Here is a 13,728-nt window from a genome sequence, read left to right on the forward strand (position 1 = left end):
TTAAGAGTATATGGTATGGCAATACCCTGGAACAGCAGTAAGGAAATGGTTCCGAACTCTGCAGACAGGCTCAGCTCATGCTAGAGCACCATCTCACATAAAACCAAGCACTCTGCCTCCAGGATTGTTAAGGCCTGCCATAGGAGTGACTTATAGGTGCATATGTGTCCAGATATAGGTTTTGACATAGGTATACTATATCTAAGCAAGGGGTGATTACACCACCTTGCCCCAGCTAAGTGATCAGCCAGTTGTGTCGATTTAAATGACCAGCCAGGGGTGGCAAAAGATATGCTGCAGCCCTTGGTAGGCCTTTTTTTTTTTGCAGAGTTTTATATAGCGCGAACTAGACCCGAACTGAATCAGGTATCAGAGCGCTTTACATAGCACCAGTTACATTACATGAGGACACGCATTCATTTTAGGCACGGGGAGATTAAGTAATTTGCCCAGAATCACAGGAGGTTTTTTTGGCGTCGTTGCCGAGACTCGAACCCAGATCCCCAGGTCCGAGGTCGAGCGCCCTAGCCGTTAGGCCAACCCCTCTCCCCAAAGGGAGAGAGGGGTTGGCCTTGGATGCACCTATGCCCTGGGCACCTATAGTGCACTGTACAGGCGCTGATAAGGTGTCCAGTACCAAATTTGTGATGTACCTAAAGTACATGGATATTAATTTAGAGAGAGAACAGCAGGCTGTGGGTCTGATTAGCAGGCCCACAGCCACATTAAGTCGAAAACCAGTGAAGCAAAAAGAAAAATTGGGGTGACCATAGGAAAGCAGACCCTACTTTCCTACACTATCATTCTCACAGGATACATGGAAGAAAATCTGGTTAAATAATATTTCAGGATGGTTACCTGCACCTTTGTATCAAACAAATCTTTTTAACTGCTTATGGACTCCTTTAAAGTTACTTCGAGCTACGTTTCTATCTACTTTGAATTGTTGGCATTGTAATTTACATCCAGTTTTGTTAAACATATGCTTTTTTAATGTAATTCATTCTTGAATTTTGGAGGGAAGTTTGGGATGTCATAAGTAAAATATTCAATTTCTCTGAAATGCTTTTTTGATTTGCAAATCTGTTTCCCTTTCAACGAAATTGTCTGACTTGAACTGCAAACGTTTAGGCTTTTTATTGTCAGCAGCTTTAAAATCTAATACTGCATGTAGGAAAGATGTGTCTGTTTTATCTTTTCATATTTGGTGGTCATGGATAATGTTTACTAGAAGAGGTGCTAATCTATCCTTATATGGTGTTGTTTATAAAAGTCTTTCTTATCATTCATTTTGGAAGCTGATTGATAATTATATAACTTCATAGTTATAATTTTTGTTTTATTTCTTTTCCTTCTAATTTGTTACTTAGTTCTTGAATTGTAACAAATGTATGGTTATTATGAGTAGCTTTGTCAAGATTTTTTCTACAGTGACGATAGTATGTTTTTCTTCCCTATCCCTTTTCATTTATTATTCTTCATATTATATTGTATCTGTTTTATATTTAAGTACTGTTATTGTTATATTTTCTTGATCAAAAGACTTTTGTGGGTGCTCTTTTTAGGTTTCGACCTGGCGAAAAGCTGCGCAAGCAGCGGTTCGCGCAGGCGAAATCTTTTGTGAAGAGCATGGTGCTTTGTTACGCCTCTCACTTCCATTGGCTACCTCCATAAATGGAGGCTAGCCATTGGAAGTGAGATCTGCCTGTCATCGTCCGAGGCGATTCGTGGGCGTTTCGGCGATGTTTTTCTCATCCTGCCTCTTTTCTGACGTCATGTCGCTGTGGGCGTGTATTTTTTTTTTCTCTCGTGATGTTTTCGTCTTTTTGGAAGTGTCTTTAGCCGGAGTGGTTGGCGAGATTTACGTTGCCAGGAAGTTGTTGTGATTTCCGATCAGGTAAGCAGCATTTTGTTTATACTTTTGCTCCGTGTTCCGTCTTATGTCGTCTCCCCTTTGTGTGTCTCGTTGCTGTCGTGTTCAAGTTAAAGGTAAGTGCTAGGGAGTGCAGAGTGCTAGGGAGTGCAGAGTGCTAGGGAGTGCAAGGCAGTGCAGAGTGCTAGGGAGTGCAGAGTGCTAGGGAGTGCAGAGTGCTAGGGAGCGCAGAGTGCTAGGGAGTGCAAGGGAGTGCAGAGTGCTAGGGAGTGCAAGGGAGTGCAGAGTGCTAGGGAGTGCAGAGTGCTAGGGAGCGCAGAGTGCTAGGGAGTGCAAGGGAGTGCAGAGTGCTAGGGAGTGCTAGGGAGTGCAGAGTGCTAGGGAGTGCTATGGAGTCCAGAGTGCTAGGGAGTGCAGAGTGCTAGGGAGTGCAGGGTGTGCAGAGTGCTAGGGAGTGCAGAGTGCTAGGGAGTGCAGAGTGCTAGGGAGTGCAGAGTGCTAGGGAGTGCAGAGTGCTAAGGAGTGCAGAGTGCTAGGGAGTGCAGAGTGCTGGGGAGTGCAGAGTGCTAGGGAGTGCAGAGTGCTAGGGAGTGCAGAGTGCTAGGGAGTGCAAAGGAGTGCAGAGTGCTATGGAGTGCAGAGTGCTAGGAAGTGCAGAGTGCTAGGGAGTGCATAGTGCTAGGGAGTGCAGAGTGCTAGGGAGTGCAGAGTGCTAGGGAGTGCTAGGGAGTGCAGGGTGTGCAGAGTGCTAGGGAGTGCAGAGTGCTAGGGAGTGCAGAGTGCTAGGGAGTGCAGAGTGCTAGGGAGTGCAGAGTGCTAGGGAGTGCAGAGTGCTAGGGAGAGCAGAGTGCTAGGGAGAGCAGAGTGCTAGGGAGTGCAGAGTGCTAGGGAGTGCAGAGTGCAAGGGAGTGCAGAGTGCTAGGGAGTGCAGAGTGCTAGGGAGTGCAGAGTGCTAGGGAGTGCAGAGTGCTACGGAGTGCAGAGTGCTAGGGAGTGCAGAGTGCTAGGGAGTGCTAGGGAGTGCAGAGTGCTAGGGAGTGCAGAGTGCTAGGGAGTGCAGAGTGCTAGGGAGTGCAAGGGAGTGCAGAGTGCTAGGGAGTGCAGAGTGCTAGGGAGTGCAGAGTGCTAGGGAGTGCAGAATGCTAGGGAGTGCAGAGCGCTAGGGAGTGTTAGGGAGTGCAGAGTGCTAGGGAATGCAGAGTGCTAGGGAGTGCAGAGTGCTAGGGAGTGCAGAGTGCTAGGGAGTGCAGAGTGCTAGGGAGTGCTAGGGAGTGCAGAGTGCTAGGGAGTGCAGAGTGCTAGGGAGTGCAGAGTGCTAGGGAGTGCAGAGTGCTAGGGAGTGCAGAGTGCTAGGGAGTGCAGAGTGACTGCAGAGTGCTAGTGAGTGCTAGGAAGTGCTAGGGAGTGCAGAGTGACTGCAGAGTGCTAGTGAGTGCTAGGGAGTGCAGAGTGACTGCAGAGTGCTAGTGAGTGCTAGGAAGTGCTAGGAAGTGCAGAGTGACTGCAGAGTGCTAGGGAGTGCAGAGTGACTGCAGAGTGCTAGGGAGTGCAGAGTGACTGCAGAATGCTAGGGAGTGCTAGGAAGTGCTAGGGAGTGCAGAGTGACTGCAGAGTGCTAGTGAGTGCTAGGAAGTGCTAGGGAGTGCAGAGTGACTGCAGAGTGCTAGTGAGTGCTAGGAAGTGCTAGGGAGTGCAGAGTGACTGCAGAGTGCTAGGGAGTGCAGAGTGACTGCAGAGTGCTAGGGAGTGCAGAGTGACTGCAGAGTGACTGCAGAGTGCTAGGGAGTGCAGAGTGACTGCAGAGTGACTGCAGAGTGCTAGGGAGTGCAGAGTGACTGCAGAGTGACTGCAGAGTGCTAGGGAGTGCAGAGTGACTGCAGAGTGCTAGGGAGTGCAGAGTGACTGCAGAGTGCTAGGGAGTGCAGAGTGACTGCAGATTGCTAGGGAGTCCAGAGTGACTAGGGAGTGCAGAGTGACTAGGGAGTGCAGAGTGACTAGGGAGTGCAGAGTGACTAGGGAGTGCAGAGTGCTAGGGAGTGCAGAGTGACTAGGGAGTGCTAGGGAGTGCTGAGTGACTGCAGAGTGCTAGGGAGTGCAGAGTGACTGCAGATTGCTAGGGAGTCCAGAGTGACTAGGGAGTGCAGAGTGCTAGGGAGTGCAGAGTGACTAGGGAGTGCAAAGTGCTAGGGAGTGCAGAGTGACTAGGGAGTGCAGAGTGACTAGGGAGTGCAGAGTGCTAGGGAGTGCAGAGTGCTAGGGAGTGCTAGGGAGTGCAGAGTGCTAGGGAGTGCTAGGGAGTGCAGAGTGCTAGGGAGTGCAGAGTGCTAGGGAGTGCAGAGTGCTAGGGAGTGCAGAGTGCTAGGGAGTGCAGAGTGACTGTAGAGTGCTAGTGAGTGCTAGGAAGTGCTAGGGAGTGCAGAGTGACTGCAGAGTGCTAGTGAGTGCTAGGAAGTGCTAGGGAGTGCAGAGTGACTGCAGAGTGCTAGTGAGTGCTAGGAAGTGCTAGGGAGTGCAGAGTGACTGCAGAGTGCTAGGGAGTGCAGAGTGACTGCAGAGTGCTAGGGAGTGCAGAGTGACTGCAGAGTGCTAGGGAGTGCTAGGAAGTGCTAGGGAGTGCAGAGTGACTGCAGAGTGCTAGTGAGTGCTAGGGAGTGCAGAGTGACTGCAGAGTGCTAGTGAGTGCTAGGAAGTGCTAGGGAGTGCAGAGTGACTGCAGAGTGCTAGGGAGTGCAGAGTGACTGCAGAGTGCTAGGGAGTGCAGAGTGACTGCAGAGTGCTAGGGAGTGCAGAGTGACTGCAGAGTGACTGCAGAGTGCTAGGGAGTGCAGAGTGACTGCAGAGTGCTAGGGAGTGCAGAGTGACTGCAGAGTGCTAGGGAGTGCAGAGTGACTGCAGATTGCTAGGGAGTCCAGAGTGACTAGGGAGTGCAGAGTGCTAGGGAGTGCAGAGTGACTAGGGAGTGCAGAGTGCTAGGGAGTGCAGAGTGACTAGGGAGTGCAGAGTGACTAGGGAGTGCTAGGGAGTGCAGAGTGACTGCAGAGATTAAGCTAATGGCAATGTAAATGACAATGCCATTTATTTATCTGTTTTCAAAACCAGCACATAAATACAAATTTTGTCATTTACAATGCCAATAGGTCTAACTTTTCCAAAGGCGAAACCATTGCATTGCAAATGCTTGTTTGTAATGTCTTTGTTTCTATAAAATTCAATAAAATATTTTGAACACAAACCAACTGAAGGATAGATTTGTGTATTAAACGGCACTGTGCTAGGACATGCACAGGGTACACTAGAAGTTAAAATAGTGGGCTTATGTACATTGGTAATTTCTGTGATGTCATTTACAACTCTAGGTAAACCACCTGGCTGAACAGTGGGGTCAAGGGGACGAAAAGCATCAAGTAGAAACATCAAAACAACAGGTGGAACAGAAATAACAGTCAGGCCCAAAATTGGGTGGTTTAAGTTATAGATGAATCTTAAACTGGTCTGAAATTTTTGAAATGCCATTTTCATTCCTGGAAAGTTTCTGTTCACAAGATGAGAAAGAAAGGGCCACCACAGACTCCAGGTTAGTGGCCAGTTGATCAATGATTAAATCACAACATTCAGTAGGAACCAAGGGTACCACCGTACAGCCGGAGGACTGTGCTGATATCTTGTATGAGGGGCCCTAGGCAGGATACTTTTTTTTTGTAGTTGGCAAGGGGACAACTTAAGTGCCGTCAGAACGTTGGTGCACAATAGCTGAGGTTTGAAAACCATGCAAACCGTTGGCAGGCATGTCCTCAGTAGGCATGCTGGGTTGGGCAGTCACGCTGTCCCCAATTAAGTTGGAAGCCAGCCCACATTGAGCAAGTTCCACCGCCACAACACCTATTTCCTCAGTAATAGCCCCCACAGCGGATGTAAGATGTGTCATGATGTTAGGGACATTGCAGGGCACTTGACTTCACCAAGAGGAGATTTTAGTTTGCACCCGTTGTGAAGATGATCAAAAGATACAGCCAAGAGACAGGGTACGATCCATTCTCAACAAGCTGCGGATGGTTTAGCAGGCGGGCCTGCTCTTGGGCCAGACTTCACCACAAGGTGCGACCTGCATGGCAGTTGTAACGTGGCCAAATATAAGCTGCAGCCCCCGCCTTCAGGGCTGGTGGATTTGGTGACCTTGTGGTCCGTGTATTGGTCCTCCATAGCAGCAGGAGCAAAAAGCAACCCAGAATTGACAAGCGCATCCAGCTGGGTTATCAGAGTAAGGGACTCAAAAGTCCTTCAACATTGGTTAAGAGAATGTGCTCGTTATGATCTTGAGACCTATTTACATAATATTGCAGCAATACGATTTGTGGATAACTTATGTTCTTACTATCTTAGCTCTATGTTCCTGTGTGGTGAGGGCTGTTCTTTCATTAACTTTAGTCGTTTGAACCATCATTCCTTTAAATTACAAATCGAGACTAGAACAAAAAGGGGAAGTGTATTTTACTACAAAATGCAAATGCTAATATAGCCTAGAGCAGCTGCCAGGTGAACGATATGCATCACTACAGAGAAAATCTTCATCTATGTTTGGTAAATATATGGACAGGAAGGCTTTTCCCGATCCACTGTAATATAAATTAGACTTATAACTAGATCTAACAATGGTGTAAGTGGTGCATTGATCCATTCTTGATTATGAGCGGAATCTGCAAATTTTCTATATACTAGGACTTTTGAAATGGAGGCCACTCAAGGTGGGCTGTGTTTTTTAAGCTATGTGACAAGGCAGGCATCTGTCGAAAATAAGAGGAAGACAATTGTTACTTACCCTCTAAGCACTGGTTCGTGACAGTACAGTGCTGTAGATACACATGCATTGCATAATCCTGCCATTTGGTGTTCGGCTCAGACATTACATGTTTTTGTGCAAAAAAGCTCTGAGTCTGGGATGTGCAGTGACTCCTCCCTTAGTCCACAATGATCACAGGCACAGGCTCCACCATACATTATTGTATATTCAGAGAGTTCAAGTGGAATGTAGAGTAGAATACAATGATAAGTCATCATTGCCAGTTTCTTGAGAGAAAGGTGGGTGCAAGTGAACATAGAGCACTATATGATACGTACAAATGCTTAAAGGGAAAGTAATATTTTCTGTTCGTAGCATGTTCGGCTATAGATACATATGCTCTGCACTTCCTGCAAAGCCATTTCCTCTCAAGCTGTGGTTAGGAGCAGATAATTCAGATGTTTGGAATAATGTTCTTAACACCGCCCATAGTCTGTCTATACAGTAGTGCTTTGTGAAGGTGTGTGGTTTTGACCCGGTAGATACCTCCTACTTGGATGGTACCTAAGAAAGTCATGGTGCATGTAGCATGTGTCCTAGGAGATGCTGTGAGTACATGTTTAGTTTAGGCGTAGCAAGTTTAGATACATTTAACAATCCACCCTGATTGCCTACCTTGGAAATGGAGTGACCTATTTGGGGTTTTGCAAAAGCGACAAAGAGCTGGTTAGTTTTGCAGAAGGATTTATTTCTCTCAATATAATACATGTGTATCCGCTTAAAGACTAACGTGTGTAACACCCTTTTCACCATGGAATCAGGTTGTGTAAAGAATACAGGCAGCTCCCTAGTTTGGTTAATGCAGAAAGGTGGGACGTCCTTGGGAAAGAAAACTTGAATGAAAGCTTCCTGCATTGTGAGTGCTTGTAACACACTGAAGAGCTCGAGCTGGTCTATGGCTATTAGAAAAGCCTCTTTCCACGAACGACACTGTATGCTACAAGAGTGAATGGATTCCAAAGGTGGACCCATAACCCTTATGAGAACTACATTATGGCTCCACAATGGGGCTAGGAGTGTTCTTGAGGGTATTATCGGTCTGAGCCCCTCCATGAATGATTTAACCACAGGAACCACAGGACTCTGAAAATGAATCAGTAGTTCCCGTTCTGCAGGAATGCCGTTATATCGGCTAAATAGGTGTATGGAGGTATATGCAAGAGCATCTGTAGGTGTAAATGGTAACAGATGAGGTCTTGAACCTTGACTTTGAAGGTGTCTAGTTGTTTGGAGATCAGTAGTGGACAAATCTCTTCTACTCTGCTGCATATCATGCAGGTGTAGTGGGCATAGGTGCCTCACACAATATATTTATACACACCTGAGAAAGGTGTCAGTAGGCAAAATCTAGGACCTCGGGCACCAGATCTCAAGGTTGAGATGCTTGGGATTAGTTGTTGGATTTGACCATGTTGTTGTATGAGAAGGTCACTAACCTATTGAGGAGATTGATGGATATCTTCAGGAGCACTGAGTAACAGGGCTGTCTGGCCCAAGTTGGGGCCACTATGATGTGGGTTGTGGACACCTGCCTAATTTTCAGTGCCATGTACAGGACGAGTGGGAGAGTAGGAAATGCGTAAGCAAATATTTCTGACCATTCCATCACTGAAAAGCCTAGGCATTTGGGGTTTTTTGGGGTGGTGAAGACGAAGTTGGTGGGGGTTCCGTATTGTTGGAAGTACTTATGGAGGACTTACAGCCGAGTTGCCACTCATGGACTTGTTGAAATGTCATGCTCAGCAGGACCGCAAAGTTGTTGTTAACCCCCAGTAGGATTTCTGCTATAAGATGGATCATGTTGCCGACTGCCCAATGCCAATCTTCTGTGCAAGAGCAAGCTGCAGCGTAGAATAGGTACCCTGCCGTCTCTGTGTGCACGGCTGTCATGTTCACTTCCCTTCTGAGGACCACTTTGTTGTGAACAAACTTGTAAAATAATTTGAGGACCAAGTGGATGGCTAGCAGCTCGAAATAGCTGGTGTGTCATCCCTAGCGGCAAAGAGTCCCAGTATCTTGCAAAATCATGTTGCCGAGAAGTACAACCCACCCAGTGAGAGATGCACCAGTGATAACCCATTTTTCAGAAGAGGTTCCCAGAACAGGTTGTTTATCAACACTAGATCTCCCACAGTACCTCCACTTTTGACCACTGCCTCACAAGACACTGCGAGAGTTGGCGCATGTGTAATCTGACGAGCAGTGCAATTGCAATGTATGATGCCATTATACTGAAGAGCGTTTTTACTGTTCTTACAGTTAGACGAGTAGGCTGAAAAGAGGCAGCAGCTACTGAAAAGCCATCACCCTCTACCGGTTGGGATATACTTTCCCTTTAACAGCATTAAACATTGAGCCCAAGAAGGGCTTTGGAGCTGGGACTTCTGGTAGGGGAATGGGGAATGGAGTATGGATGAGGAGGAGGTGGTGGTGGTGGTAAATGCCTGGGTGAGGTGGATGGCTTGTAGCCTGATCCTTATGCTTCTATGGCATGGGATGACATGGTACATTGAAGGCAAGCTCCTCATTTCCTTAGGAATTTGCGGCAGAATGCTGGACTATTTTCCAGGGGATGGCTTAGCCAAAATGTGCTGCATTCCGTGTGATGAAGAACAGCTTCTGCCTGGTGTTGAGCTCTTCCGCCAGTCTCTACACGATGGAAACCTCAAAATCCTTTAATCTCAGCATTGAAGGGGCCCTTCGGGTCAATTTAATGCTCTGTCTCAGAGGTGCTCTTGGCACAGATTTTGGTTCGAATTTGGACAAGGTGTAGGTGTGTGTGGGGGGGTGGGGTCAATGAATGTCTAAGCTTGTCACCCTTCTATGGGAACTTGCTAGGCTCTGATGTCCTCTCTATGTGTTGATCAGAGCCAGAAAGCAGCCACAGGTAGAGAACTGGAATTTTTCCTGGCCCGATGCCTAATTCAAGCAGGAACAGTGCTCTTACTCAGTTGAGGGCGATTAAATTACTGATGTTTAGGTATCTGGTTTTGCACTGCATTTATACTCATGCCCATGTGTCTTTTTGGTGTGAAGCCCTGTTGTTGTAGACTCTGCCTGCGTCTTGTCTAGATCTTCCTCTGAGGTGCCTGAGGAAAACGTCTCAGGGCTGGACATCCGTTAGGCCACACTGATCCTGCAGGAACGCGCCTCTTCCACCTCAATGCAGAGCAACTCCTGTTTACTGAAAATGTCAGACATTTCACAGGATGTACACTTCTGCATTTGTGAGTGCACCCAACGCCTTTCCTTTTGGTACCTCAATGTCTTCTAATACCGAAAGCCATGACAGAACTCATAAGGCGGTGTCATTGTGTTCAGGGGAGAGGCAGAGGATGCAAATACCTAGAGGTATTTCATTTTACACCTTGGTCAGTATTAGAAAGGAGTTTGTTTCATCACCCCTTTCCAGACTGCATTCTTCAAGGTGAGGACCATGGAGACCAAAGTAAGACTGAATCAAGTTGAAGACCGGCGAGCCTGGTGCTGCAGCAAAGTGGTCATGGTCAGTGTGAGTTAAAACTGTGTATACCTCAGAATTACTGTTGAATAAATGTCGACCATGTAGAGGTTGATATCCTAGATGTTGATCACGAAAAGTGAGCAGTTAGGCCCAGAAATTCCAGGTGGACGGCATCCATCTTAGTCGATGCTGAACACATCTGAATCTGATGGCAGAAAAAACTATTTAAGGTGGGAGTTTGTGACCATGTGCTTTGAAGAAAACAAAATGTAATGTCTAAACCCAACACCAGATAGCCAGGGAATGCAAAGCATTTGTATCTACAGCCACACATGCTACAAACATACCTATATCCTTAGATGTAAGGAGATCTTTCCTTTCACAGACGTCCTATGCTTTACCTTAATCCACTAATTACAGGATATTACAGATTGAAGAATTACCGTCACATTTCAAGCAAAGTAGAGTAACAAATGCTTACTTTATTCACACAAAAATGACTCATGGCTTTTACTCACTTTTGCTTCTGCCCTCGCCTTCCAAATCAGTTTGAAAATATGTTTCTTTCTTTTCTTTGATATTTGGGGAAAGCACCGTTTTTAAAGTTACATCACCTATAAGTGGAGGGAAATGTAGAAAGTAACACACAAAGTCTTAAAAGAACATCAGAAGGACAACATTAAATTACAGGTCTAAAGATGAGTCAGCAGTAGTGACCAGCAATAATGTGCTTTTTATAAATTAGGGATAATCAGTGGACTGGTATGGAGTCTGACTGTCATTTATGTTTAGGATACTAACTAGGTTATAGGACAATAAAAAGTTATCATCATAAGACAGTCAGACAGAGATTGGAACAAATTCAATTTGGAAGAATGCCCACCATCACTATAGCGCCCATCAGCACATATGGCTATTGACACAGTTGTTAAATTATCAGCTGGCCCAGATCCAACATACAAATTAGACCTGCTTATGATCCAGTCAAAACACTCTCTAAACAATGTTTAATTTGATTGAGGAGGTGAAGGAGGAGTGTGTTGCTCTAAGGGTGGCAGCAACCTAGTTGTGTTGGTGTTCATCCACCATAAGTCACTACTTTGGTCTGAAATTTCACATTTAAACAAAAATTCTGTTGAGCTGCTGGTTGGTGGTGGAGATGTAATTCTTGGTATTTTCATTAAAAAGTGCTCAAACTACCAGGACAGATCTCAGTTCCCCACGAGTGGGAGTTGCAATAAAAGAGAGGCAAGAGTGCTGAACAACATAGGAAGTTTCCTATGTCAGATGAGAATACAACAGGCAAGCACTCAAATTATCTCCGAAGGTGGTTAAGCCTTGAAGGGGGAGGAATACATAATTAATATTCCAGTGTCAAGCATCTTACTGTTAAGTAGGTGCAAAATGTTCATGAGGCAAGCAAGAGGTGCTGATGTCAACCAAATCCAAGCTGTAAGCGCAAAGGAAAATGAGCTTCTTTAGGCGTTGTCAGAAATGAAGGCAACCTTTTTCCATTCTCATTAGGTTAAGTAGACAATTGGAGAAGAAGCAGCCCTGTACTTTTTTAAATTTATTTTTTAACAGAGTTTTATACAGCGCAAACTTGACCCGGTATCAGGTATCAGAGCGCTTTACATAGCACCAGCTGCATTACATGAGGACACATTCCTTTTTTTTGTTAGGCACAGGGAGATTAAGTGATTTGCCCAGAATCACAGGAAGTTCAGTGTCGTTGCCGAGACTCGAACCCGGTTCCCCAGATTCGAGGTCGACCGCCCTAGCCGTTAGGCCAACTCCTACTTGGACAGCCTAACTTTTTAGAACCCGCAAGCAGAACGTACAAACAACCAAAGGCTCAACGCAAAGTGGGGACAAAGGAGCCAGTGCAATCGGAGGCGCCAACAGCAACAAAAAAACACAATACAATACATTTTATTTGGCGGTTTTTCCTACAACAAACACAGATATCTTAATTTTTGTGTTTGTGGTTTGTGTATGTTGGTTCCTGGTGTGTTTGTGGTCTGTGTGTGTTGGTCCCTGGTGTGTTTGTGGTCTGCGTGTGTTGGTCCCTGGTGTGTTTGTGGTCTGCGTGTGTTGGTCCCTGGTGTGTTTGTGGTATGTGTGTGTTTGTGGTCTGTGTGTGTTGGTCCCTGGTGTGTTTGTGGTCTGTGTGTGATGGTCCCTGGTGTGTTTGTTGTCTGTGTGTGTTGGTCCCTGGTGTGTTTGTGGTCTGTGTGTGTTGGTCCCTGGTGTGTCTGTGGTCTGTGTGTGTTGGTCCCTGGTGTGTTTGTGGTCTGCATGTGTTGGTCCCTGGTGTGTTTTTGGTATGTGTGTGTTTGTGGTCTGTGTGTGTTGGTCCCTGGTGTATTTGTGGTCTGTGTGTGTTTGTGGTCTGTGTGTTTGATGCCTGTGTGTGTTGGTCTGTAGTGCGTCTGACTACATGAGAGCTATATCTGAGGCAGATTGTAGTGATTGTCGTATATTGTCTTGTTCTATTCTAAATTCAAATAAAAATGACTTAACACAAAATATATTTTCTGTAGTGCCTCACCTCTCCTTCAAGATGACTTTACACTGTATAAAATGCATAACACAAAAAAGAGAGCTTGATATTCCAGATACTCAAATCCATGCAACGTGTGCATTAACCCACCACACTATAGCTAATATTGTAACTATGACCTGTATGTTCGTCATAGATTACAGCAGCAGACACTCAACCTCCTAAACTTTGTCACTTAGACTAGTCAAAGTCAAAATACACTTTATTCGATTTGATTAAAATCATAAAAGCCAATAAAAACACAATAATATATACAGGTTAAAAAGAATACATACAGATCTTCAGTTTTAGCGACGCATTAAACAATCATAAATAGCAGGACATATATGTCAACAATCATGTTACAGCATTGCCCTTGTTGAGCCTTGATTTTGTTCTAAATGCTGCAACTAAAAAGCTAGCCACAGAATATGTAATAAAAATATTGCCTAAAGACTAAGTATAACAGGGCAGGCCTAACTTGTATAAATCCAGCTTCTTTTAAGACGGGTAATAAATATTTAATTCTTGGCTCCCTAAATGCACTGCAAAACATCATAAAGTGCAACGTGTCCTGCGTAGAAAAATCGTCACATTTACATGGAACTCCTGATTCCGGCGTACTCCATTGCTGGAAGCAGCCCAACACATAGGGAATTTGATTACATCTAAATTTAATTAAGAGGTGTGTAAGGGTTTAGTTACAAAGGTGAGGTAGGGCTCTAAAGATGGGGAGGATAACAGCATATAGTGTGATCTTACTGATGTTTTTGTCAGCTCAAGTTCCTCCCGAGCCAGCCTTACATTTCCCATGAAATGTTTTTTAACCCATATGATATCCTCCACCCTGATAGAAGAAGGCAAATTAAATAATCCTGGGCGACCTAGTTTTTCAAAAGCTAGTCGTACATATTCTAACCAGGGGATTTTCTTCCTGTGATCAAGAGACATAACGTCCTCCAGGATGACATGATTAAGAGAGAGTTCCTCGTTAAGCCATAACTTCACTTAGA

The 13,728-nt window shown here is 45.5% G+C and overlaps 1 protein-coding gene across 3 annotated transcripts in view; it reads right to left on the bottom strand.

Annotated features, from left to right (window-relative positions):
- Positions 1-13,728, bottom strand: part of LOC144828578 (zinc finger protein 567-like) — a 548,232-nt gene that overhangs the window by 287,283 nt on the left and 247,221 nt on the right. For all 3 annotated transcript variants that reach the window (XM_078686893.1, XM_078686884.1, XM_078686876.1), the window contains exon 5: positions 10,692-10,787. In XM_078686893.1, coding sequence (XP_078543019.1) covers positions 10,692-10,787 — 96 coding nt within the window. The remainder of the gene's footprint in view (positions 1-10,691; positions 10,788-13,728) is intronic.

Source organism: Lissotriton helveticus, chromosome 1_1 (assembly GCF_964261635.1).
Source record: "Lissotriton helveticus chromosome 1_1, aLisHel1.1, whole genome shotgun sequence".
In the NCBI taxonomy this organism is placed as follows: Eukaryota; Metazoa; Chordata; class Amphibia; order Caudata; family Salamandridae; genus Lissotriton; species Lissotriton helveticus.